The sequence below is a fragment of the Trichechus manatus genome, unplaced genomic scaffold (assembly GCF_000243295.1).
Source record: "Trichechus manatus latirostris isolate Lorelei unplaced genomic scaffold, TriManLat1.0 scaffold00040, whole genome shotgun sequence".
Classification (NCBI taxonomy): domain Eukaryota; kingdom Metazoa; phylum Chordata; class Mammalia; order Sirenia; family Trichechidae; genus Trichechus; species Trichechus manatus.
The window spans coordinates 17,638,909-17,662,601 of NW_004443976.1; the positions used below are offsets into that span (position 1 = coordinate 17,638,909).

Below are 23,693 nucleotides of genomic sequence, written 5' to 3' on the forward strand. Positions count from 1 at the left end.
CTCTGAACTCCATCAGTCTCCAGGGGTGTTAGCCGAGAGGTGTAAGGCAAGTCCCCAGCTCCCAGCGCCTTTTACAGATGCAGCAAAACAGGAACCACACATGTTTGGGGAAGGGGATATGAAGATGGGGCTGAAAAAATCCTCGTGGCCCCCATGATGGCTGTAAAGTCCAAGTGAGAGCCAGGGCTGTTGCCACACCCCGTCTTCCCTGCTCCCACCTAGACCCCTGGGCCCAAGCTCATCTGGGGGGCTGGGGGAGGTGAGGCCTGGCCCCGCTCCGCAGCCTATCCCTCCCTGCTTCCGGCGTTGCACAGAGGCTGGTGAGTGGGGCCGACTGGAGGTCAGAAAAGGGGTGTGGGGAGCTCTCTGGGCCTATGCAGCTGGAGCTGCAGCCCAGGCAGGCCCCTGGAAGCTGGGGGGGGGCCAAGCCCCCCTACCCAGGGAGTTGAGGCTGCACTCAGGCTCAGTCCAGGCTTTGCCTTGTTGCCAGAGACAGCTCTTCATATTGCATTGGTTCTGCCCACCTTGCTGCTTTCCGCCTGAGTTCTTTTCATTCCCGTTGCCATTCTTGGGAGGTATCCAGAGACCAGAACAGGGTAGATGGTTTGTCTGGGAAATTGGTCAGAAGTGCTTCATTCCTCACCAGGCCCCCTGGGCAAAGCGGTCACTGAAAATCCTCCTTCAGGCAAGAGGCGGAGCCTCTTGGCACCTCATGCTGGCCCTGGCCCTGTGAATCCCCCCGCCTCTTCCTCGCTGCCTCCATGAGGGTTTGCTGTGATTTGTGCTGCTGTCGGGCGGGGTCAGGTTTCCTGAGCAGTTGCAAACATCCCACCTGAAACATAACAGGCTCTTCCTCTGGCCACAGCTATTGTTCCCCTCAGCGTTATGGCCACAGTCCTGCTCTGTAGCCAGCAATGACATGTGTTCTGAAAATAGCTTTGCTCCCCTGTCCCCTTCCCGCCCGCCCACCCCTCCTGAAGATGCAGTCACTCCTTTGTGGTGGCCCCAGGAGTTTCACTCTAAATATAGCTGCAGCCCATTCACATTGCCACCCAGCTGGGGGGGGTCATTATGGAACAATGGGGCATCTACAGAGCCCCCCACACCTGTATGGAAGCTAGCGGAAGGCAGACACTCAGCCCTGGCTCCTAGCTGTCGGAGACAGGGTGGAAGCCAGTGCACTACCAGGCCAGGGGCACGTTCACGCCGGGGCAGGAAAGCACATCAGCCTGCAGAGCCGGGCAACCGCCCTCCCCACCAGAGCCTGCTCCCTCGTCCCTTCAGACTGTGGTGCTGGGTCTCTGGTTTGTTCCAGCCACCCCCACCTCCCTGGCTCCAGCAGCATCCACAAGGTCCTATCCTTCTACAGGATGGTCGGGCCACTGGTGGAACACCCTTAGGCTGCTGTTGGGTGTCATACTTAGCCCTCTCACTCCTTCTCCATCAGGAAAGGATACCCTCTTTGGCCTTCTCAGACCAAGAGTTAGCAGATCAAATTCAATCAGATTATCTTTCACCTCTGAGATTCTGTGATTGAGCTTATTGAGCTCCTAACAAATATCAAGCTGTGCAAGAAGAGAAGGTAGTCTCCCTGAGCACCTTACAGTCTAGTTTGAAAATAAGCTCAATCCTCATAAAACAAGAAATAACAAACAAGTCGTTATAATTATAACTTTAAAAAAGAAAGCAAGTAAATGTGAATCTCTGTGGTAGTGACTTTGGACATGTAGAGAAGGGATCCTAAGCAGCAATTTTCCCATTAGCAATCCACCCCAAGTGACAATGCTAACCCACTGCTCCCAGGGGAAGCTGGTGGCTCTGCCCTGCTTTCTATAGCAAAGAAAGGCAGTATCTGCTCCCTTTGATTTCTGCTGGAACAAGAAGGAACTGCCTGCCAGTGGTTATCTCACAAACTATTTTTTATTTCATTTCTACTTTTTCATTAAACAAATATATATCTACATAGTTTAATACACACACTCACACTCCACTGTGAGTCTTACAGTAGAAATCAACAAATCAACAGTCCTCTGCCCCACCTTTCCCCTCCCCATCCTCAGTTCTACTCCCTAGTGGTTTCCCCAGAGATCTACCCTCCTGGATTCATAGAGGCTGAAAATGGAGTTGGACAGGAAGAAAGGAAACTGACATTTGTTAAGTTACTAATACCTATATCAGGCACTTTGCTAGGTATTTTCACATATAAGGTGAATGTGAAAAATTGCTATGTTACAAAACCTGTTTCTGGTGAAGACATTGCTCTGGCCAGAGAGGCCCGGGGATGAATATTCCATCACCCTATAGAGGGAAGGAAGCTGCCTCCCTCCCTGTGGAGCCGCTAAGCAGAAGGAAGACCAAAGAAGGCTTTTTCCTGGTCTGGCTCTGCCTAGTGATCTGGGTTCTCCAAGTTCCACAACTCTTGTGTGATCTAATTACATTATCTGTGTTTGTGATTCTCAGTGTCTCAGTTTTAAACAGATCAACGTAACAAATTCATCCCCACTGCATAGAAGAAGGAACTTAGCCCCCAAATGTGAGCACCCTTCCTGGGGACCCAAGCCAATTGGTTTCCTCATAAGAGGTTGTTGTGTCTCATCTCTTTCCCAGGTTCCCACCAGCTTGCTCAAGGATGCGCCCACATCTCAGAGAAAGTAGGTTACCTAGCACCTCCCAGAAACAGAGAAAAGGTCTTTTTCTCTTTCTCACTTTATGGCAGTTGAGTGCCCATTCCCGTGGGTTGGACTCGGTGTCTGTGCTTCCCTTGGGTTCCCAGTACACTGTCCAAAGGCCATTGTGGCCTAGCCTTAGCTGCAGTTAAAAGGGTTACTGTGGAACTCTCCTTCCGGGTCAGCACACTTGACTCATGGCCAAGGCCCATCTCTCTGAATCACAGCATTCCGATGGCACCCCCTCACCCTTACCAGAGGCTTCTGTAGCTTTTTACTCATACAAACAAAAATAAATCTCACTACCGGCCTCTGAACTCCACAGCAGCATGCTTCCCCCTTCTCCCCAAGCGTCCCACGGCTGTGAGTGGGGACTTGGCAGTCTCCCCACCGACATCACTTTTTCACTCCCTGCGCATCCTGTGTCCTTCTCTCACCGTGCGACCCAGAGATCGGAATGGGACGTGACGGCCGGCACAGGCGCCGTGCACAGCTGCCAGGAATCTGACGGGTAAAATCTGGAAAAGTTGGGAGGGCAAATGCTAAACACACACACACAGACACACACACACACACACACAGCGCCACTCAGAAAGGGCCGGAAATACAGACACCCATAGGAGTGCTTACAGACTCCCAAGACCTCTTCAGTCTGCTATTCTTTCTGAGGGGACTGGGCCAGACTTGTGACCCGTGTGTGACCCCCAGAGGCCCGCTGGTACCCCAGGAGGAGAGGGGCAGCTTCGTTTTATCTCCTGAGACTCCGTGAGGGCATGTGGGGAACAGGAAGCAGTTGTGTGGTGACTCACTGGGCAGAGCCAGGTTAAGGGAAGTTGTCTGCGGGCGTCCCTGGGACCGGATGATGGCAGCACAGCTCTGACCACCCTCACACAGCATGACCCCACCCTGCCCAGGGGAACCAGAAAGGCTGCCACCTCCCCGAGAGACTGTGGTCTGTTCACCTTTCTGACCCTGAGCCAGAGCTCCAAGAACTCTAGACAGTTAGAGCTTCTCCAGTCCCTGCTGCTGTGTTTTTCTTCTGTCATCAAACACCCAGGTGGACTCAGCCTCCCTTGGCCACCTGGCTAAAGGCCTCATCTCCACTGCCAGTACTGAAGGTTCTTCTGGCGGAAGGTTTGGGGAGCTAACTGTTCATGTGGAAAAAATTGGCCATCAGTTCCACTTTCTTGATAAAGTCAAAGCAAGGTTGGAGTGTCATTTCTCAAGGCAGAACTGAGATGTGTACAGGAGTCTCAGGGAGCTGGCTGGAAAACATCAAGGCCCAGGGAAATGAGGAAGAGGAGTGCTGATGCTCTGTATGTGTGAAGGAGAAAGGGCAGGGACTTGTTAACTGAACCTGAGCAGGGACCATTTCCTCCTCTTAGAAAATACCCAAGCCAAGTTCGGTGGAATATGTGTCACCTTCTAGTTGGCAGCCCGGTGGGGTGGGGCAGTGACCCAGGTCTCCTGGGAGGGTGGCCAGCAGCAGTGGTACTTTCCCCCAATGAGGTGAGATCAATAGGAAGACTTGCGACTTGAGAGGCCCCGTCTGCTCATTTCTCATGCCTGCCAGCGTTCTGTGGCCTGTGCCTTCCACCAGCTGTGGTGGCAATGGCAGCATCGCCTTACTCATAGGGAGAGGTCCCTGGCGGGTCACAGAGAAGCCACCCCCATCACTTGAAGCCATGCCCTTTCAGTTTTACTGTCATTGTCAGTGAAACCTGAGCAGCCTTCCTCACTGACTGTTAGTGGCCAGGGCCCAGCAATGTGGGCCTCATCTCAGTTGGCACGCACATCTACTTCCCCTGCCTCACACCTGCACGTCTCTGCATCTCTGCAAATTTCTGTGTGGCAGAAGGCCATAAGAGGGCATGTCAGGGCTGGTACCTGCTCGCCTGGCCCCTGCCAGGTTTGTGTTTGTGCCCTCCGACTCTACACAGGGAGCAAGCTGTCTGGGCAGATGCCAGCGAAATCAGTTGTCTCTTGGCTGTGGTCCCCAGAAGAGGAAGTAGCCCAATAGTGACCGTGTTTGTGTACTGATGGACATACCCAGAGCTCTCTTGAAGGGCCACTGCCACACGTAAGGCTCTGTCAGATGTGAGAAAATTGGGCTTCACACATGTGCCCAGAGGTTCCCTGAAAGACACAAGTCTGTGAGGCTAGCGTGCACAAGGCAGCGCTCTTCCCGAGGTGTGGGGTTCAGACCACTGGTGATGTGTGAGGTGGTTTTTAAGTGGTGCATAGAAGTCATTTTGACTTTTTGTTATGAAAATTTAGCATGCACTAGTGAACATTAGTAGGATGTCAAATCCTTGATACCACAGACATCACTGCTCAGGAAGATGCTAAGCAAAAAAAAGTGAGTTGACGTAAAGTCATTTTAAAGAAAAACATTAAGTGAATAATAGTATAGATTTACAGGGTTGTAGCAAAGGAGCAAAATAGAACACAAAACACCAGCATTTAGAAACCACTGAGCTGGTCAAGGGGAAGGAGGTGACGATTGTGATCAGTCTGGGTGTTGCTCTCTGCAAACACGTGAATTATCAACACTGATAGACTCCTGCTGCTATGGGAGATTTTGTTTGCTATTTATTCATTGTCAGCATCACTTTCTTTGTCTAGCCTTTGAGCTTAACTTTTTTTATTTTTTTAAGCTACACAGTAAAGTAAATTGAAATAACAAATTCTGCTTTGGATATACATAAGTGTCTGCACTGAGAAGTACTCCTCTGTATGCTGCCAATATATGTGAAACCTCTCTCATATCCTCCAGGGAACCTAGCCTTCCCTTGTTGTTGATCTTAGCCCAAGGTCTGACTTCTAGACACCATCACCAGTGCTTTCTCAGTCCCAGGCCATTTGGTCTGTGTTGGTTTTCATTGCAGTGCTCTGCCCAGTCGCTGACAGGCGCTTGCTGCTACTCTGGGGGTGGGGGGAGGTTCACTCGGGCAGGATGCTGACACACTGTGGAGTCAGGGCCCTGGCTCGCCTGCTCACTGGCTCACTCACCATTCTGTGTCCCTGTAGGCTGTCCTGGAGGACCAGAGTCAGATGAGGCAGATGGAGCTCGAGATCAGACCCCTGTTCCTCGTCCCAGACACCAACGGCTTCATTGACCACCTGGCCAGTCTGGCACGGCTGCTGGAGAGCAGGAAGTACATCCTGGTGGTGCCCCTCATCGGTGAGTCAGGCGGGAGGGCCAGAGTGGCCTGCACGTGCACAGCACCCTCCACACACATGCCCTGCGGCCCGAGGCCAGGCAGGCAGAGCCCTGCTGTGTGTGTGTAAGACAGGATTTGCAGGGAAGTAGGGAATGCGTGGGGCAAGGAAAATTGTTTAATAATCAAAGCAGTTCAGATTATTATGGCTGATCCATGGCTTAAACTGCTTGAGCAAATGAACTCCTGTGTCCCAGCAACCAGAGGCTGCATGAGCCCAGCCCTTGTTTTTATCCTTATAAAGCTTGCAGTAAAACAGCAAAGCTGGTTCCCGTTATTGGTAAACACTAAGCCCTGGCAGATAACGGCAGTGCTGCTGGGTGGTCTGGCAGGGAGGCTGGGAGGATTTTGAAGTGGTTAGATGCCTTTGGTCTGATTATCTTGTAGCTTTTCATGATCATTCTGTAGGTTCGAGGTAGCATTCTTCTGGCCAATGTCACCCTAAGGCCAGACCGATGGGCACCATCCAGAGCAAGCCCTCAGCTCCTACCTGTGGATTCCTGTCTGGTCATCAGTGCTGGTGCAGGGTCACCATCTTGGGACCCAGCTAGCTTCCAACCCCCTGACCGGAGGATTCCAGCTGGGCCTCCCAGATTTCTGATTCCAGGGAACTGTCGAGGTCCTTGGTTCTCAGAGCTCTGTGGTGGGTCAGCCTCAGGACCCTGGGCTTTGGGCACTGGGCTTCTGTCTGATCTAGCTGATGGCTACACTGTGGAGAAAGAAAGTCTGGGAGATGATTGGAAGCCCAGGCTTTTTAATGTCCCCCTCTCAGCAGCCACTTGGAGCAAGTTTGGAAGCCCTGTCCTCTGGTAAAGCTGCCAGACTGGCAGTCTGCCTGCCAAGCCACCTCTGACATCCATGCCAAGATGTTCCATTGGGCCTTCCCTCCCAGTCCCAAGTGTCTTAGTGCCAGATGGGGGTGGAAACAAAGGGCAGGAAACATCCGCCCCTGCAGAGGCTGCAGAACCCTGGGGGGTTGTGGGAAACACGTTAGCACCACCTGAGAATGTTGGCACTGAAGCAGCCCTCCTCCCCGCCTCCACCCTCCCCGTCTTCCTTCCCCCTCCCCATGTGGCCTGGCCAGAACCTCTTAAACCCAGGCTCTTAGACCTAAGGGAAGGTTTTCTGTTCTTCAGAAGTAGAGCAACTTCTGTCACCAGGGCAGAGCAGCAACACCATTAAGTTGTCCCGAGCTTCCCGTCTTCCCCTGCTGGGTCCTCGGGTGAGATGGCTTTCCATCCTCTGGCCAGAGGATACAGGATAATATTTCTCTGTGCTTTCCTAGGCCTCAGCTACCTAGGAGATTTCCAAGGAAGAAAGTGAATTGGTCACTGCTAAATGGTCAGAAATGGTGTAGCTGGGAGAGGTTGCTCAGAAGGAGCCTCAGACACCACCCCCAGCTGGCAGGGTCCTTGGTCACCAACACTGATGTGCCCCACTGTGTGCTCAGTCTCCTTGTTCGTGGGAGCCAGTGAACACCAGAGCTACGGCCCTTGTTCTTAAGGAACTTATGGTCCAGCAGGGAAAGCCAGATTTGCTGGGGAGGGAACAAGCACACGAGAAAACCCAGAGGATACGCAGAACAGATACATGAGCTCCAGTGGTGTTGGGAGCAGACCGCTCTGTTGCAGCTGCACATGCCAGCCTCCTGAGCCTTCCACAGTTGGGCAGGCCTCTGGACTCTCAGGGGACATCAAGGGGACTTCTATTCACTAACACTTTCCTTAATGGACTCATGCCCTCTGCCACGAGCAGCAAAGGGTTAAGCCTGCAGCTTTCCCTGCTTGTTTCTTCTGCTCTTTAACCTGCTCTGTGCTCCTTAGGCCTGACCCCAGCATTGAGAAGCTCTGCCTGGTGCAGAAGCACAAACAAGCTTCCCCTTTGAAGCCTGTTTAGCTTGGAAGCAGGAAAGCAGATTTTGGGATGGAATACCAGTTTTTCCTGTTTGATGTTCTGTTTGCTACACCATCCACTACCACCCCCCACCCTCAGCCATGCATTGTGTAGATACTGCAGCCTCAGGTTGCTGAGAGCATGGGCATCCAGTGTGTGTGTCCGTGTGTGTGCGCTCACATGGGCCCTTTCCAAAAAGTCTCTCTGAATACCCAGACAGTGAGTGCCAGGCTCACCATGGAACAGCGCGCTCACGCCGACTCCCCAGGCCGTGAATCATTGCACAGAGGAGAGGCCTCAGACCCCAAACTCTCCCGGAGCCCCCAAGGAGTGCATATTTCCCACTTGACCTCAGGCTTTTGGCTGGAATTTTGGAAAGAATCTTCACCAGAAATGAAGCCACGTCCCAGACGCATAGGCAGGCAGCAGACAGACACACATACGCGTGCGCGCACACACACGTGCAGTATCAGAAGAGGTAGATGTGCCAAGGGCATGGTCTGAGGGACTGTCAGGGCCCCTCCAAGTGAGGCTCTGGGTGCTGCTTCCCATTTGGTGACCTTGCTGTCTTCTGCCATGGAGGTGGAGTGTAGAACATGGCCATCAGCAGTAGCCAAAAGCCCCTCCTGGGGGTTGGGGTCCCAGGTAGATGAAGGAGAGTGCCTCTCTTTCCCTTCAACTGCTGCATACCCATCCTCTCCTGAGGGACCCTGAATTGGATCCTATAACTAAGGAATGCAGTAGAGAGGCCAGGTTTCTTCCTCAGAATATAGCAACCCCAGAAAATCCCTTTAAGTTCCTCCCAGGAGGACAGGGCCAAGGGGATGAGGCAGAAAGGGGAGGGAGCACTGTGGAAAGTTTGGGATACTTCTTGTCCCCTAAGTTCCCCTCCTGCCGTAGTTTCATTGAAAGACTCCTATAGGGCAGGGTGGATTCTGTGGTATGGGAAGGGACTGGCCAGGAAGGTGAGTGGACAAAGCAAGGCCTAGGGTGAGAGCAGACATAATTGCTGAGACTGATGCCTTATGGGGTTCTGTCCCATCAGTGATCAATGAGCTGGACGGCCTGGCCAAGGGGCAGGAGACAGACCACCGGGCTGGGGGCTATGCCCGCGTGGTACAGGAAAAGGCCCGGAAGTCCATCGAGTTCCTCGAGCGGCGATTTGAGAGTCGGGATTCTTGCCTTCGGGCCCTGACCAGCCGTGGCAATGAACTGGAATCCATCGCCTTCCGCAGTGAGGACATCACTGGCCAGCTGGTGAGATCCCCGGCATGAGGGGAGAGCCCACAGCCCGTCCAGAACAGGGTCTTCAGGAGGGAGGGACTGAAGGAAGGTCAGCCCAGGCAGCTAAGGGGTCTGCCACTATCAGGTCCAATAGGAAGCGTTCCTTGTCTTCCCAGTCACCCTTGGCACTGACCAGACCCAGCCAAGCAGGGCCAGGGCAAGTATGGGAGGGTCTTTTGGATGTGACCCTCCCTAGGGCCCCAGAGGCAGAGAGTATACCTCTGACTCCTCCACATGGCGCCCCCTCCTGCCCAGTGGCACTTCTCACACTGTCTTCCTTTAGGGTAACAACGATGACCTGATCCTCTCCTGCTGCCTCCACTACTGCAAAGACAAGGCTAAGGACTTCATGCCCACCAACAAAGGTATGGCTTGGCAGCTCTCCTGGGCAGCGGCACCATCCATCCCCCTTCCTGCCTCTTCCTACCCACCCTCAGTCCTGGAGAAGGGCCTTCCACTGACCTGACCTAGGAAGCCTGAGGGATTAGGACTCAGGTCTGAGGCCAGCCAGAGGCCAGCCCAGTTTCCTGCCCTCCTGAGGGTCAGACCTCCCTGTCACAGCTCCCCCACCCCACGCCCAAGGAATGCCAGGTGGACCCTGGGCCAACTGGGTATGAGTCCAGCCCAGGGAGCCAGGCTCTAGGCAGTGAGCATCCCTACCTTGTGTGCATTCATGTCCTTCCTCGGAGCCTCGGTGAGTTTTCTCTGACAGCAGAAGTATCTCTATGATTCAGTGTGGCTTCTTCCGGCCATGGTCTCCTGAAGGAGCCCAGCCCTCTGCATCTCTGAGGACAGTCCCCAGTGGTCCCTGGGGCGTACCTCCCTTCTCTTGGCCCTGCTCACCTCCCTGCCCCCTCAGTTCATCTCTAGATGTTGACCCTACATCAGGCCCAGGGTAGAGGTACTTAACCAGCGAATGGTGGCCATTGTCTTCCTAATCTCTACTTCATGAACTCCAGCACTTTGCTCACTGGCTGGAGTTGGAGGGAGGTGAGAGTAGGGACTGAGCCCTCAGCTCAGTTTTCAAGACCTGCTTTTTCATGAGCAGAATTCCATCTTTGGCTCAAAGGCCTTCCACTGTGAACTTTCCTGCCTGCACGGCCCCGCAGGATCACTGAGGCTCAGGTGTTGTCTGCGCTTTTGGTTCCCAGAATTCTGGCGTTTCTTCCTGTGAAAAGAATTCCTAGGACCTCCTAGCTCAGTGTCATCTGCAGAGCTGATCATTCTCACCGTTTGGTTCCTGTCTGCTTATGTGTAGAGTCTTGTTGTTTTCTCTCTCAATCATTGTCACCCACCTCTCTTCTGTGTTCATTTTCCTAGCCCTGGCTTTCAGATGGGTCTGGGAGTGTCTTCTCTCCTGCCTCTCCTCCCACCTCACACACATTAGTGCAGCTCCTTACTCTGCCTGAGCCTCTGAATCGGGCTGGTAAGGAGCCCCATGACTGCTGTTCCTCAGGGGGGCCCAGCCATGCCCAGTCTCTCCAGTGCATTAAAGAGTTAGGGAGCTAGGGGAAGAGAGGTGGGGGATGAGACCACACTAAAAAACTCATCTAAAAAGAATGAAGGATATCTGTTTGTGCCAATACAGAAAGATCTTTAAATACATAGTGTGAGTAAAGTAAATGTGGCTGATATGATTCCAGTGTTATAGGAGGAAAAGTAAATGTGCACAAAGAAATCTGGAAGGATACAAGTCGCATGGCTTGTGTGTTCTGTCCCGTAAGGCCAGACCTGGGGTATTCAAGTGGTCAAAAGGAGGCCTGGCTGAGCGGGCAGGATCGCAGAAGGCCTTGTTGGGAAGTGTGGTTAGGATACTGCCGTGGCCCCACCCCAGCCTCAGAGCCGTTTGGCTCTACTAATCTCCCCACCCCCACTTCACCCCAAACAGCCTGCAGGAACCCATTGCCATCCTGGGGACCGCCCCTATCAGAATTACATCAGCAACGGCTGGTGTAATCAAACCCCATTTGTCAGTGTGAATTCTTAGCAGATTAACTTGTCAGATTCACAGAGAAACCGTCACCAAATGTTTATGTGTAAACGATGTTGAATTTTAAAATCATGTGGATTATGGCGGATGGGGCCTGACAAGATGACAGTCTCTGGTTTCTAACAAAGTGAAGTTACCAGTGTCAAAACAGAGGATGTTTATTGTTAAAAATGTCTCAAAGTATCCACAGAAACCCCTACAGACCCCTGCCAGCAACATCGGGCCTTGGTTGGCTGACCTAAGGCCTGGGACTTGCCTGGTCTGAGTCCCAGGGCAGGACTGGTGAGGCTGCATACAGACTTAGGCAGCCAGCTGGGAGCCCCACATATCACCGCACACCATCACCCCAGACCAGCCCACGCTCACACCCCTGAGGGGCCGGCCCAGGCAGTTGAGTGATCTCAGCATCTTTACCCATGACCTCCTTTCTCCTTGTCTGCCACTACACCTCCTTGCCTCTTCCCATCACACCCGCCTTCTACCTTTCCCCCCGCCTCTCACCACCATCAACACCAGGAGCCTCCCCTCCCGAGGCTGACAGCCAGTTCTCAGCCTCCCTGCCTGGAGCTGGCATGCCTAAAACTGTTCAGGGCAGACATGGATATTTGCAGTCCCCCAGCCCTGCCAGCCCACGCAGCCAGTGCGCACCGCAGGACACTTCCTGTGCCTCACTGTTCGCGGGCCTCCATCAGGAGACAGCCAGCCTGCGGCTGAGGAGTGGTCCTGCCACCTGAGTGGGCTTGCCAGGGGTAGTAGGGGTATCACTTGTAAGACTACTTGGCCCTGATTTAAATTCTCCCCAATATATCAAAGGGTTAGGGAGCTAGGGGAAGAAAGGTGGAGGAAAAGATTGTCCTAAAAAAGTCATCTAAAACAAATGAAGGCTGTCTGTTTATAATAATATAGAAAGGTCTTTAAAAGATATAATTTGAGTAAAGTAAACGTGGCGAATATGATCCCAGTGGTACCAGGGGGAAAGTTTATGCTTACAAGCAGATATACTTGCAAATGTGCAGGAAGAAATCTGAAAGGATACAAATCTGGGGAGCAAGACAGATGCATGAAGGGACAGTTTGGGGAGGATGATCCTGACTTTACCTTTCTTTTTCTTCTGTGCTGTTAGAGGTTTTCACCATATACATGGATTACTTTTATTTAATAGAGAAGATCATTTAGCCATAGCCTCAGGGCCACCTTGGCACAGCTGCTCTGCCAGGGATCTTTCCCCTCCCCTCCTCAGAGCTCCCTCGAGCTGACCCCTCCCCCACATCAGAGAGCCCTAGATACACTTTTTGTTCCATCTTTAATTTCCTACCTCTTGATACCTAAAGCATAGACCTGCTGACCTTAAGAGGGAGAAGGTATGCAAAAGAGGAGTGTTGTGAGTCCAGGAGCACCACACGGTCAGAAGGAATACACGGAAAAGGGCTGCATCTGCTCCCTCAGTTCAAAGCCTGGGAGATAGGTCTGCAGAAGCCAGGTGGACTTAGGCAGCCCTTGGAGCAGAACTTGTGGAAGGCCAAGAAATGACTGACCCTGACCCCTCAGTCACCAGGACCACATTGCCCTGCAGAGGGGAAGAAGCAGCCAGTGCCTCTGCCTTCTCCCTCACTAAAGGCCTTCTGCTCTCTTGTACCAACAGAGGAGCCAATCCGGCTACTGCGGGAGGTGGTGCTGTTGACAGATGACCGGAACCTTCGTGTGAAGGCACTGACAAGGAATGTGCCTGTGCGGGACATCCCAGCCTTCCTTACGTGGGCCCAGGTGGGCTGAGGGGGCCACTCTGGGGCCTGCCCCCATGAAACCATTCCTGAAAGGCCACCAGGTGCCCAGTGTAGCACAGAAGATGCCCACGTGCCTGAGCCACCAATCCACCCAGACAATAAACCATCCTCTTCCAACCCACGCCGTGGCCGTGCTGTGGCGGAGCTGCTCCTCACAGAGCCCCTCCCGAGGGTCGGGCGGAAGCTGCTGGGACCCTCCTGGGCTGCCAAGATTTAGCAGGGAGGTGGCTGGCTGCAGCGACAGCAGGTGGGCAAGCCAGGTGGGCCACCGTGCTCTCGGCCTTTTCCCTCCCCCTGTATAGTTCCAGGGCTGGGGGAAGGCCTTCTCGCCCCGGAGATTGAGCCATTTTCTCAGGTGGAGATGGGGCAAAAGGTTGAGAGTTTCCATCAGATGCGGGTGAAATCACAGGTCCCTTTAATCTGCTTCAGAACCCCTATCTGAATCTGTCCAGAGGCTTAGGTTTTGCCATGAACAGAGTGCCCAGGGTGTGTCTCCATCTCCCTTGGGCCAGGGATTCCCCCGTGGACCCACAGTGGGTTCTAGATACCACGTCCCTCACCCGTCGCATACCTATCCTGCCCCTCTTCTTGCTGCCCTCATGATTCTGGATCGGTTGTACTTTGCCACTGGTTTCCCCTTGGATGGTCATGGATCTAGAGGGGAGGGACATCTGGTCTTAGCCCAGTGCTTCCTGGGTGGCCTTCACCTGCTCCCTCTCCACTCTCTGGCCTTTTTGCTATAGTTCTGACTTCACTTTCCTCAAAGTCTTCACAGTTTTTCCCTCTCCTCTCTTTGTCCTTCCTCCCTCCCTGCCTCGTGAGTCATCCTCCTCACCCCCTTCCCTGTCTAGTTGACCCCTTTCACTTCCCTGCTCCCCTCAGTTTCCTCACCTCAGTTCTGTGTCATACGGTTCTCACTCTGAATCTCCTCCTCCAGTACCCATGGCGGGAACCTAATAAAACTTTCTTGCCTCAGTCCTTCCTTCCTTCCTGGGCCCTGTGCTCTGAGAAACTTCCACACTTGTGCAGCCCAGCCTTAGGGTAGGGTGGGCCAGTGCCTGGGAGGAGCAGTGCCTAGCCTTGAGTTTTCACCTTTTTTCTGTCTTAGCCCTCAATTTTCCAGAAGGACTGACACAGGGCCCTTTGGCCTTTGAGTTTTTAGCTCATTTAGCCGGCACCCATGTTCAGAGTCTCACTGGGGAGGCTTTCCACTGCTAATGAGTTCTTCCAACCCAGGGCAGGGATAAAGGGGTTTTGAGGAGGAGCCAGGAGGAAGCTTTGATGGAGCCAGTGGGGGAATCCCTCAGAGCCTGGGAGCAAGGTGTGCCTTCCTGGAGGCCCCAAGATTATGCCAGAAGGAGCAGGACTGTTCCAGAAGGCCAAGGCCAACAGTTTGGAGGTACAAGTCCTCCAGGGCCTCAGAAGACTGGACTCTTTAGGGTACCTGCCTATCCTTTGAGAACTTCTCCCCTGGATGAAGGCCGATGCCTGGGTGGGTGGGAGACCCATCTCTCGTTTCTGTCCTGTTTGCAGCACTGGTTTTGTTTCCTTAATAAATTTTTAGTTATGAAACATACCGTACCCCTTGCCGATCTGTCTCTGGGACTGGGGAGGGGAGGAAGGTCCAAGCCTCTGCACCTGTGTGAGGGCAGCCCTTTCCGGGCCTTTCCACCCACCCTGGTGCCACCCACTCAGGTCCTTGTGCAGAGGCAGGAGAGAGCCGCAGGGTCCGTGGTCCTTGGTTACTGCTTTATTGCTGTTTGGTTCGAGTATAGAAAATGGAAGCGGCTCTAGAAGAGCCTGTGTACAAGGTAGAAAATATACAAACCCGAGGGAGGGAGAGGAGAAGGGAGCTAAAGAGACCGCGTTCCAGCCCAGCCTAGCCTGGGCTCAGGATGGGGGGCCGCCCGGGGTGCATGCAATAAATATGGTCCGGGGCCCCAGGGAAAGGGGGCACCGCGGGAGTGGGAGACCGGGTACACCGGGGCTATCTCAACCCTTTGACTCCGGAACTCCCTGCCCTTGGTGGTCGGGGAGGGAAGGCTTGGCCCTGGGGCTAGTGCCACTTGTGCAAAATGAGGAACTTCACATTATCAGTCCCCGGGCAGGTGGGGGCGGGGGCGGGGGGCCCTCCGGCCGGCTCAGTCCCCTCCCCGCTCCCCAACTCTGCCCGACGCTCCGACCCCAGCTGGGAGATTCACAGTGAGAATGGGTGTGGTCGCAAGGGCCGGAGGTAGGGCTGGGAGCGCCCCAACGGTGACACCCCTCCCCCCAAGAGCAGCACGGAGCCAGGGAGGGGGCCAACGAGCCACAGGAAGAGGCGATGAGGGGCCTGGGGTCTCCTTTGGTCAAAGCTGATATCAAAAATATAAATCTCCCTCCCCCCATCCCACTCCCTTCCCGGGGTCTTTCCCCACCCCCACCCCCGGGCTAAGGCACAAAGCAGTGAGGCCAGGTGAGGCCGCAGAGAGGTGGGGCCGCCACCTCTGCGGGCGACGCTGCCGCTGATACTACAGCTGTCTGGGGCGCAGTGTGCCTGCTCGCTACTGCCGGCGCCGCCGCTCCCTGGGGGCGCGAACCCGGCCGAGCGGCGGCGACGAGGCGGGCCGGCGTAGGGCGCTCTAGGTGGGAGAGAAACGGTCGATGGTCCGGCCGTCGGGTCCGGCGGCCAGGTGCGCGCCCTGGCTCAGCACCTCAGCCGCCTTGTCCGGGCTCAGGCCCAGCTCCGCGGTGAACTTGGCCAGCGGGTAGAGGCTCTCGAGCGCCACCTTGGGGTCGTGCAGGAAGTGCGTCGTCTGCGCCAGCAGCTCAGCCGCGGCAGCCTTGTCCTGCTGCTTCAGGCTCAACTGTTCAGCCGTGAGGCGGGCCACAGCAAAGACGCCCTCAGGAAAGTCGAGCTTGCCCTTGCCATCGGGGCCTGGGACGCCGGGCAGCCCCCCTAGGCCTGCCAGCGCCCCAGCTGCGCCCGCCGCGCCACCCACGGCGTGCATCTTCATGTGGCTGATGAGGTTGCGTTGCTGCGCGAACTTGCCGCCGCACACCTGGCACTCGTAGGGCTTCTCGCCCGAGTGGATGCGCATGTGCTCGGTGAGGCGGTACTGGCGCGTGAATCGCATGCCGCACGCGTCGCACGCGAAGGGCTTGAGGCCCAGGTGGCTACGCATGTGGCGCGTCATGGTCCCGCGCTGCGTGAACTTCTTCCCGCAGATAGTGCACGGATAGGGCCGAGTCAGCCAGTGTGTCTTCTCGTGCTGTCGCAGCGTGGCCGGATCCTTATAACTCTTGTCGCACGACGCGCAGCGGTACGGCCGTAGCAGCTCGCCCAGTCCGCCCGTAGTCCCAGCGACCTTGTCCCCGCCGCCGCCAAAAGGAGGCCCTAGGCCGGCGGCCCCAGCAGCCACCTCAGCCGCCTCGGCCCGGCCATACAACGCCTCCTCCTCCTCCACGTGCGCCTCCACGTGCGCATTAAGCTGCTCCGAGCTGGGGAAGCCCTTGCCGCACGGGATGCACACGTACAGATTGTCACCGAAGCTCTCCGGCTCGCCGTACGCCAGGTGCGGGCATGGGTAGCCCTCGAGGTGGCCTCCGGGCGGGCTGGGGTCCTCGCTGCTGCCCGTCTCCTCGCTGCTGCTCTTGTAATCGTCGCCGTCGCCGCCCGTGCCTGGCCCGTCCAGGCTTCCCGGATAGCGCGGCGGCGGCGCCAGGCCGAGCGGGGGCCCCCCGGGTGAGACGGCCTCCCCCCCGCGCTCCTCGCAGCGCTCGCCCGGCGAGCCCCGTCCCCGGACCAGCTCGTCGCCGTAACTGCCCAGGCCCGGCTCGTGCTTCATCCAGCGATAGAGGAGGCTGGGCCCGTCGGGGCGGCCGGGGGGAGGCTCGGGTCCCGGGCTGCCGCTGCTGCCACGAAACGGGTCCGGAGGTGGTGCGGCCTCCTCCAGCTTCTGGAAGGGCAGCGGTGGCAGCGGCGGCAGGGCAAGAGGCGGCTCCTTGTAGGCGACGGGGCCAGCGCCGGGAGGGCTGTCCGGGCGAGGGGGCAGTTCACGCTCGCCCGGCGGCCGCTCGGGGACCGCGGAGCCCGGCGGACTCTTTTTGGACAGGTCCAGGCCGCAGAGCGGGGAGCAACGGCGCTCGGGGGCGCAGAGCGCGGCGGCCGGGCCGGGGCCTGAGGCGTACAGCTCTGCGCAGTGCGTGTTCACCGCGGCCTCAGGGCCCGACGGCGGCTCGGCGGCTGGGGGCGGCGGAGGCCCGGCAGGGGACGAGTAGCAGGCCTGGATGACTGGCGTGGCGGCGCGCAGGCCCCGGCCCGGCCTCCCGTAGGGAGCGTAGCCGCCGCCGCCGCCACCGCCGCCCCGCAGGTGGCAGTACTTGCCATGGCGCTTGAGGCGCTTCTTGCACAGCGCCACGAGGTCGGGGATCTGCAGGTAGCTGGCTGCAGCCAGCACGGCACCCAGGCTCGGCTCGGTCCCTGGGGCCACGGCCGCGGCCGCGGCCGCCTCCGCGCCATCCGCCAGGCGGCCGGTGTAGATGAAGTCCAACACCAGGCGGAACACGGCTGGGCTCACCATGTCGTGGTCCAGGTTGAGCAGGTTGTCATGCACCACCAGGGACTTGAGGTAGGCGCTGCTGGCCGCCAGCACGTTCTTGTGCGCGCGGAAGAGGGCGTTCTGCACCACGATGATCACGTCGCACAAGAAGCCCTTGGTGCGCTGGTTGTTGAGCTGCAGTAGCAGCTGCCTTGAGTGGCCTGGCGCCTCCATCGTGTCCAGCATCGTCTGCCCAGCACAATCTCCTGCGGGGACACACACCAGCCGGGTCAGAGCCGTGCTGCGCCCTTGCTGCCTCTACCCAGCCCGGCGATTCTCCCCTCCACTTCCCCTTCCCCTCAGCTGGGCAGGGGCATCGAGCACCGCAGCCTGGGCACTGGCGGAGGATCGGCGGCCTCTGGGAGTGGAAGCCTGGGCCGGCAGGCCGAGCCAGCGGAAGAAGCTGCCACACAGGTCGAGAGGAGGCCAGGCTGGCCGGCGCACCCCAGGCCCAGACGCCACCGGGCACAGGAGCTGGGTGCTGGGGGCTTCCGAGGAGAAAACTGTTGGAGATGAAGTGACCGTTTCGGAGACGGTTACCCGATTTGAGGAAAATGTCCGCTTCAGGAAAAGTCATTCAGGGCCGAGAAGTTTGCCCAAGTGGGGAGAAAGGGAGCCGAGTAGGAAGAGCCTCCCGCCTTGGGAGAAGTTGCCCCAGTTGGGGGAAGTGATCCGAAGGAGGGGAGTGTGGTGCCCGCCGTGGCGCTGCCCTGACCCGGGGCTGTCAGGCCCTCCCTCGGATGGGGCCGGGCAGCGGCCGGGTGCGGGGAGCGGAGAAAGCGGCTGCCGTGGCGGGCAGAGCGCGAACGCCGGGCCCCGGCGCGGGGAGGGCGTTATATCGGGGCAGGAGGCTGAGGCAGGAAGCAGGTGGGGGGGAGGGGGGAGCCACGCAGCTCCCAAGGGAGGGAGGGGGCAGCGCCCCGGGCGGGCACGGCACGCAGCCGGCTGCGGCCCTGACCCCGGCCTGCGCCCCACCCGCATCCCGGCCCTGGCCTCGGCCTCGGCTCTGCATTCGCGGGCCCGGCGCCTCCCTCCCCAACTCCCCTCGGCACCTTCTCCCCGAGAACTCCACCGCCCCAAACTTGGGGAAAAGTTTCCCAACTTCAGACAGGGCGGGAGGAGCCCGCCAGCCCCAGTCCCTTGGCTCCTGGCTTTTCTTTTCGGCCCCCAATTCCGGCGGCCACCCTAGCCGCGCGGTTAGAGCAGAGCCCTGAGCTCCCCTGCCGGTTCGCCCGCCGGCCCACCCCTGTTCCCCGCCTGGCCCGCAAGGCCTGGCGGCCCGTTACCTGCGGTCGCAGCCCGGCCGGGCTTCCCTCCCCGCGGTGGTGGCAGCTCCTCGCCGGCGCCCGACCCGCCCCGCTGCCAGGCGCCGAGCTGTGCCAGGGCAGCGCCCCTGCCAGCCCCGCCCGCCAGCTCCCCTTCCCTTCCCCTCGCCTCTCCAGCCCATGTGCGGGCAGAGCCGGCCCCGGGCCGCTGACCCTGCCGTGAACCTGGAGCGGAGGAGCGACTGGCGGTCCTGAGTCCTCTAGGGGCGACATCGGGAGCCCTAGAACGCCGGCCGCGATGGGGCTCCCGCGGACGATGCGCCCCGAGGCGGCCAGCGCTTGGGGACCGGGCTGTCCCGGGTTCCTTGTCCCGCCCGAACCCCAACCCGGGGACCCACCTGGGGGGCATGTCTGAAGCCCCGGGCCCGGCTGCCGGCGGATCCAGGGGGGACGTGGCTGCGCTGCGCTGCGCTCCGCCCGCCGGGCCCCCGGTCGGTCTGTCCTGCTGGTCCGTCCTCCCCGCGTCCTGGTCGCGTCTCAGCCCCGCTGCGCTTTCCGCACACTCTTATCTGGAGCGGCCCGGGCCCGCTGGCGCTGCTGCGGCCATGTCGCCACCTGGCGGCCGCGCCGGGCTCTGCGCAGCACAACCGCTAGCTCCCTTCGGCTCACCTGGACGGTAGGCTCTCAGATGCGAAGCTGGGCGGGGAGGGACAGAGGCTTAGCGAAGCCGTGCTGGAGGGAGGCATTTGATCCGGCGCAAGTCCAGGTGGAGCCAGACGAAGCCGGCCGGCGAATCACTCCCCACACCCGTCGACGAAACCGCCGGGGTGGGGGGGTGGGGGCGCAAACTTAGAGATTGCCCCTGGGCACTGGTTACTCGTGCTACGCCTCTGGGGAGGGGGGCCTACCCGGAGGTCCACCGTTCCAGCGCACCAGGAACCCAGACTCGGCCCTACGAGCCCCACAAATCCGGGAGTTTTGAGCTCAGAAGGGCTAGGGTACATCACTCCCATGTACATAGTTCTGGGTTCGCATACGGCACCAATTTGGAAAAACTCCTGCCCGCAAGGAGGGGACTCTGATGACATTAGGTGGTGGGAGGGAGGTTACGGAAATCCTAAGGGAGTCTGATCTCCAAGGACACTCCTTTAGACATTCCTGGATGAGACTGTCCACTTGGACCCCCTCCAACAGCCCCACACTCACTCAGCCACATGGTTTAGGGATGCACAGTATAAACCCTTTCGCACCCAGACCCCCTCCTGACACTGACACCCGCGGGACGTGTATGTATGCACAGACACACCCGCCCCCTCCAGAGTCTGGGTTCCTGCTTGAGATACTCCAGGGATTGCTACATAGGGCCTTCCGTGAACCTGGGCAGAGGTGTTACCCAAACAGCCCGCGCTAAACTTGTGGGTCTCTGGCGGAGCCCCAGGATACTCAGCTGGGAATGGCGGGACAGCGTCTCTTGGGGTCCTTCAGGAGTGACCCCCGCCCCCAGATTCTCGCATGAGCCATTTCGAGGGACCCCGCTTGGACGACCTCTTTTCCACGGACACAAGAGAAACGTGACATGAGGGCCTAAGGTCCTGCACTACGCATGGAGGTCCCGTTCGTGCAGGTGACGCCCCTTCTGGGAGGGAAAGGACACCGCAGTGGCGTGCGGGCGCTCGCTCCACTACTCCGGAAGTGTCCCCGCGCGGCCCCGCCGCGGCACCGCGCCGGTTGAGAGCACTGAGTCTCCCTGGCCCACGCTCCGCCCCCTCCCCGCACCTCCTGACCCCCGCCCACACGCGGAGGGGGGGGAGCCGAGAACGCCCGCAGCTTCTGATTGGCTGTGCCTCCGCAGCTCGAGAGGCTGGGGCGCAGCGTTACTATAGTAACCGATGAGATTCGCCCAGATTGCTTCTCTCCCAGGCCTTGAAGAGCTTAGCAACCGCGCCCGGCCGCGAGGCTGGCGGGGGCTGCATTTGCCGCCTCCCGCACAGTCCTCGGCCGCGGCCTGCAGGCCGCCGCCAGAACTAGTGGCTGAGCCATCTAGCTAGGGGCCACTGGCGCGGCCGCTTGCAGTTCCAGACACCAAGGTCTCGGGCGCCCCCCAGAGTCTCCCTTCCTTCCGCAGGCAGCTTCACGGCTTTAGTGCCAGCCAGTCGGCCGGCCGCTCTTGCTCCCCGCGGGTCCACCTGACGCCTGCCGCGTCTTGAGTCCGCCCCTCACTCTGTTTCCGCCCCTTGGACCCATCTTATCCCGGTTCTCTTTTCCGTCTCCTCATGATGTCCCCACTCGGGAAATAGTGAGATCCCAAAGATGAAAGCAGTAGGTTTCAGAGCTCCCAGCCTCTAGGGGAGATGGACCCAGATACCTCAACAAAGAAATGTGCTGTGGACTGAGGTGGAAGAGTGTTTGGAGTGTTGGGGGGAGGCGGGATGGCTCCTCAGAATAAGTGCTCTTAGAGCTAGGCTTTGACGGATGAATAGGAGTTCTCTCTCCAGTTCCTGGAGAACTGCTGGAACAAAAGCTAGCCGCAAGAAATGGGGACTCTAGGAGGCCAGATCCCAAGAGTATGCCGGGCCTCTCTGACCCCCTCTCTGTTTTAATCTTTTCTTGGCAAGGAGCCCCTCATACCCTTGTGTATTTTGTGCAGTGGAATCCACTGCGGACCCATCCCAGGGTCCGCTGTCCCCACGTCTTTGTTTTTCAACATTCTCTTGGGTTCGGTTCACCCCAAATAAATTCACTACCTCTATCCCCTACCCTCAAGCCGTCATTGCATCTGAATGGGAGGGTCTCACAGCCCTGCCCCCAGGCCAGCTGCAGGGTCAGGGCCCCCTCTCTGTCCTGTGGACTTCACCCTTCCTCAGTCTTCGGCTATTCCTCCCACCCCAGATCCACCTGCTCTGGCCTGACCAGAATCTGCTACCCCTCCCCGCCCCACTCCAGTTCCTCTGTCTCAGAACACACTCCTCCTCCTCCTGTTAGAGCCTTCCTCCAGTGATGGAGCTAGGCTGGGCCAGGACCGTTCATCACCACCATCCCTCCAGAGGAACTCTGCCCCGCATGGCACGGGCCCTTCTGCCAATAATGATCTCCAAGAACTCTTAACTCCTACCGGCAGAGGTCGCTGCCTCTCCACTCCCTGAGACCCCTCTGGACCAACGCTCCTCAACTTCTCTGCCTTCCTTAGGTCGCCTTAGGTCCTAACTGGTACCTAGACCACCTTTGGGCATCCCCTCCCAGGTCCAGCCTCCTCCGCCAAAGCTCTCCAAGACCCCTGGGCTCCCCTATTCTTCTTCCCCTGGCCTCTTCCCACACTCCGCCCCAACTGAGCCTTGGGCCCCTCCCCAGGTCCAGCTGCCTCTCATGGCTCCCCAGTATGCGAGGGTGACGCCACTGCAGGCCATCATGTGACGTCACAGAGCCGTCGGGTCCAGGAACGGAGGAGTGGGGGTGGGGACTACCGGTGAGGACCCGGAAGGCCGGGCAGGGCCGGTGGGCTGCGCCCCAGAGTTCCAGGAGCAGAGAATGAATAAACACGTAGCGTACCAGCGTACCCTCGGGGCTCTGTCCTCCCCCGGTCCCCCAGCCCGCAGTTCCGGAAAGTTAACCCCTTGCAGGCCCTGGCAGGGGGCGCGGGCTGCCCCTCCCCGTTCCTGCTTCCAAGCGCCCTCCTCCCCTCCCAGCTCCCAGTCGCCTCGGTCCCCACCCCCCGCCTCGCCACTATAAATAGCCCCTCTTCCCATTTCCTAAATTCCCTGCTGACGTCGGCAGCGCGTCAGTGTGTAGGAGCCGCGGCCGCATGAATGAGCCGTTGCACGAGTACTACGCGCTCCTATAAAAGCAGCCGCGTCCGCTGGGCTGCCGGAGGCAAGCGGGCGCCCGGGCGGCGCGGCCGCCAGGTAAGCAGGACTGATGGACCGACGGACGACAGATGGACCGACGCACAGATACAGACAGGGCAGGGAGGAGAGTGGTGGGCGGCGGGTTGGAAGGCCCCCTCCGGGGTGCGGACGGGATGGGGGACGAGGGTCCCCTTGTAGCCGGTGGAGCGTTGGCGGGATGCGGCCTGACGGGGCCCCCTCCCCACAATGGGGCCGGAGGTGGACACAGGATCCTGTTAGCACCTGCCCGCGCCGGGATGGAGACTCAGCCACTTCGGAGGAGCATCGAGCAGAGGATGGAACCCAGAGTCCCCGCGGCTTTTCCTGGGCTCCTGCGCCATTCTCCCAAGAAAGTGGGGCGAGGGTGCTGGCGCCCCAGGAGACGCGCCCCCCTCCTGCCCCTCCCGGCAGCGCGGTGACTCAGCCGCACTGCCCCCCCAGCTGGCTGAGTGGGGGCGCCAGCGACAGACAGGCGCCCACCGGCCCGCCGCCCTGGCCGCAGCTCTCTCGGGACCCCCACCCACATTCAGCTGGGGCACACCCTCCCCAGCCGGTGCCGTCGGGCGGATCCCGCTGCGCCCCCGACTTCCCGCCTCTGCGCGAGGAGCTGTCCTCTCAGGACCAGGCGGGGCCTCTGCCAGACCGCCCCGCCCCCACTCTCATTCCGCCGCCGGAAGTGACTCCCCACAGGGACAGCTTTGACGTCACAGGGCTCTGACGTCAGGGGCCACATGCCTGTCCACAAGCTCTGGGACCGGGAGGGGCGGGAGAAGCGGGGGAGGAGGAGCAGCAGCGCCCCTAGCCGTGGGCGACGGGAGAACCCCCGGCCCGGGCAGTGCGCCGGCACCTTGGCTCTAGACTGCTTACTGCCCGGGCCGCCCTCAGTAACAGTCTCCAGTCACGGCCACCGACGCCTGGCCCCGCCCCAGGACCACAGACTTGGCCGCCTGCCGCGCCCCCGGACCCCTCTGTCCCCAGGGATCCCGCAGCCCGGCGCTCGCTGCCTGCACCGCTGCTGTCCTTGGTGCTGATCCAGCGTGGCGGCGCCACCGGGCCGTCAGCGCCCTCAGTCCCCAGGGGCTGCGAGGGGCAGCCGGACCACTCGCACACTGGCACAGCCCCCGCGCCC

At 58.8% G+C, this 23,693-nt stretch overlaps 2 protein-coding genes across 4 annotated transcripts in view; one reads left to right on the forward strand and one right to left on the reverse strand.

Moving 5' to 3' along the window:
- Window positions 1-14,818, forward strand: part of SMG6 (SMG6 nonsense mediated mRNA decay factor) — a 239,658-nt gene extending 224,840 nt beyond the window's left edge. Inside the window, exons 16-19 of one of the 2 annotated variants that reach the window (XM_004376149.2) lie at window positions 5,697-5,850; window positions 8,826-9,037; window positions 9,348-9,429; window positions 12,697-14,440. In XM_004376149.2, coding sequence (XP_004376206.1) covers window positions 5,697-5,850; window positions 8,826-9,037; window positions 9,348-9,429; window positions 12,697-12,827 — 579 coding nt within the window. In that variant the 3' untranslated portion in view covers window positions 12,828-14,440. Of the gene's footprint in view, window positions 1-5,696; window positions 5,851-8,825; window positions 9,038-9,347; window positions 9,430-12,696 lie in introns of both variants that reach the window. The other variant, XM_023731156.1, reaches the window with a different exon arrangement.
- Window positions 14,574-19,220, reverse strand: HIC1 (HIC ZBTB transcriptional repressor 1). 2 transcript variants are annotated; one of them, XM_004376151.1, is made up of 2 exons: window positions 19,082-19,220; window positions 14,574-17,624 (listed from the first exon to the last, which is right to left on the reverse strand). In XM_004376151.1, exon 2 carries the CDS (start codon window positions 17,602-17,604, stop codon window positions 15,460-15,462), a length of 2,145 nt encoding a protein of 714 aa, XP_004376208.1. In that variant the 5' UTR covers window positions 17,605-17,624; window positions 19,082-19,220; the 3' UTR covers window positions 14,574-15,459. The 2 variants fall into 2 exon arrangements, with proteins under 2 accessions (XP_004376208.1, XP_004376207.1); XM_004376150.2 differs by lacking the exon at window positions 19,082-19,220 and adding an exon at window positions 17,959-18,098.
- Between the last annotated feature and the right edge of the window lie 4,473 nt (window positions 19,221-23,693).

Excerpts from the sequence above, each read along its gene's own strand:
- HIC1 (XM_004376150.2), bottom strand. The coding sequence starts at position 17,995 with ATGACTTTTCCTGAAGCGGACATTTTCCTCAAATCGG. Across the intron at positions 17,625-17,958 it reads GGACATTTTCCTCAAATCGG|GAGATTGTGCTGGGCAGACG; the intron begins GTAACCGTCTCC and ends GTGTCCCCGCAG.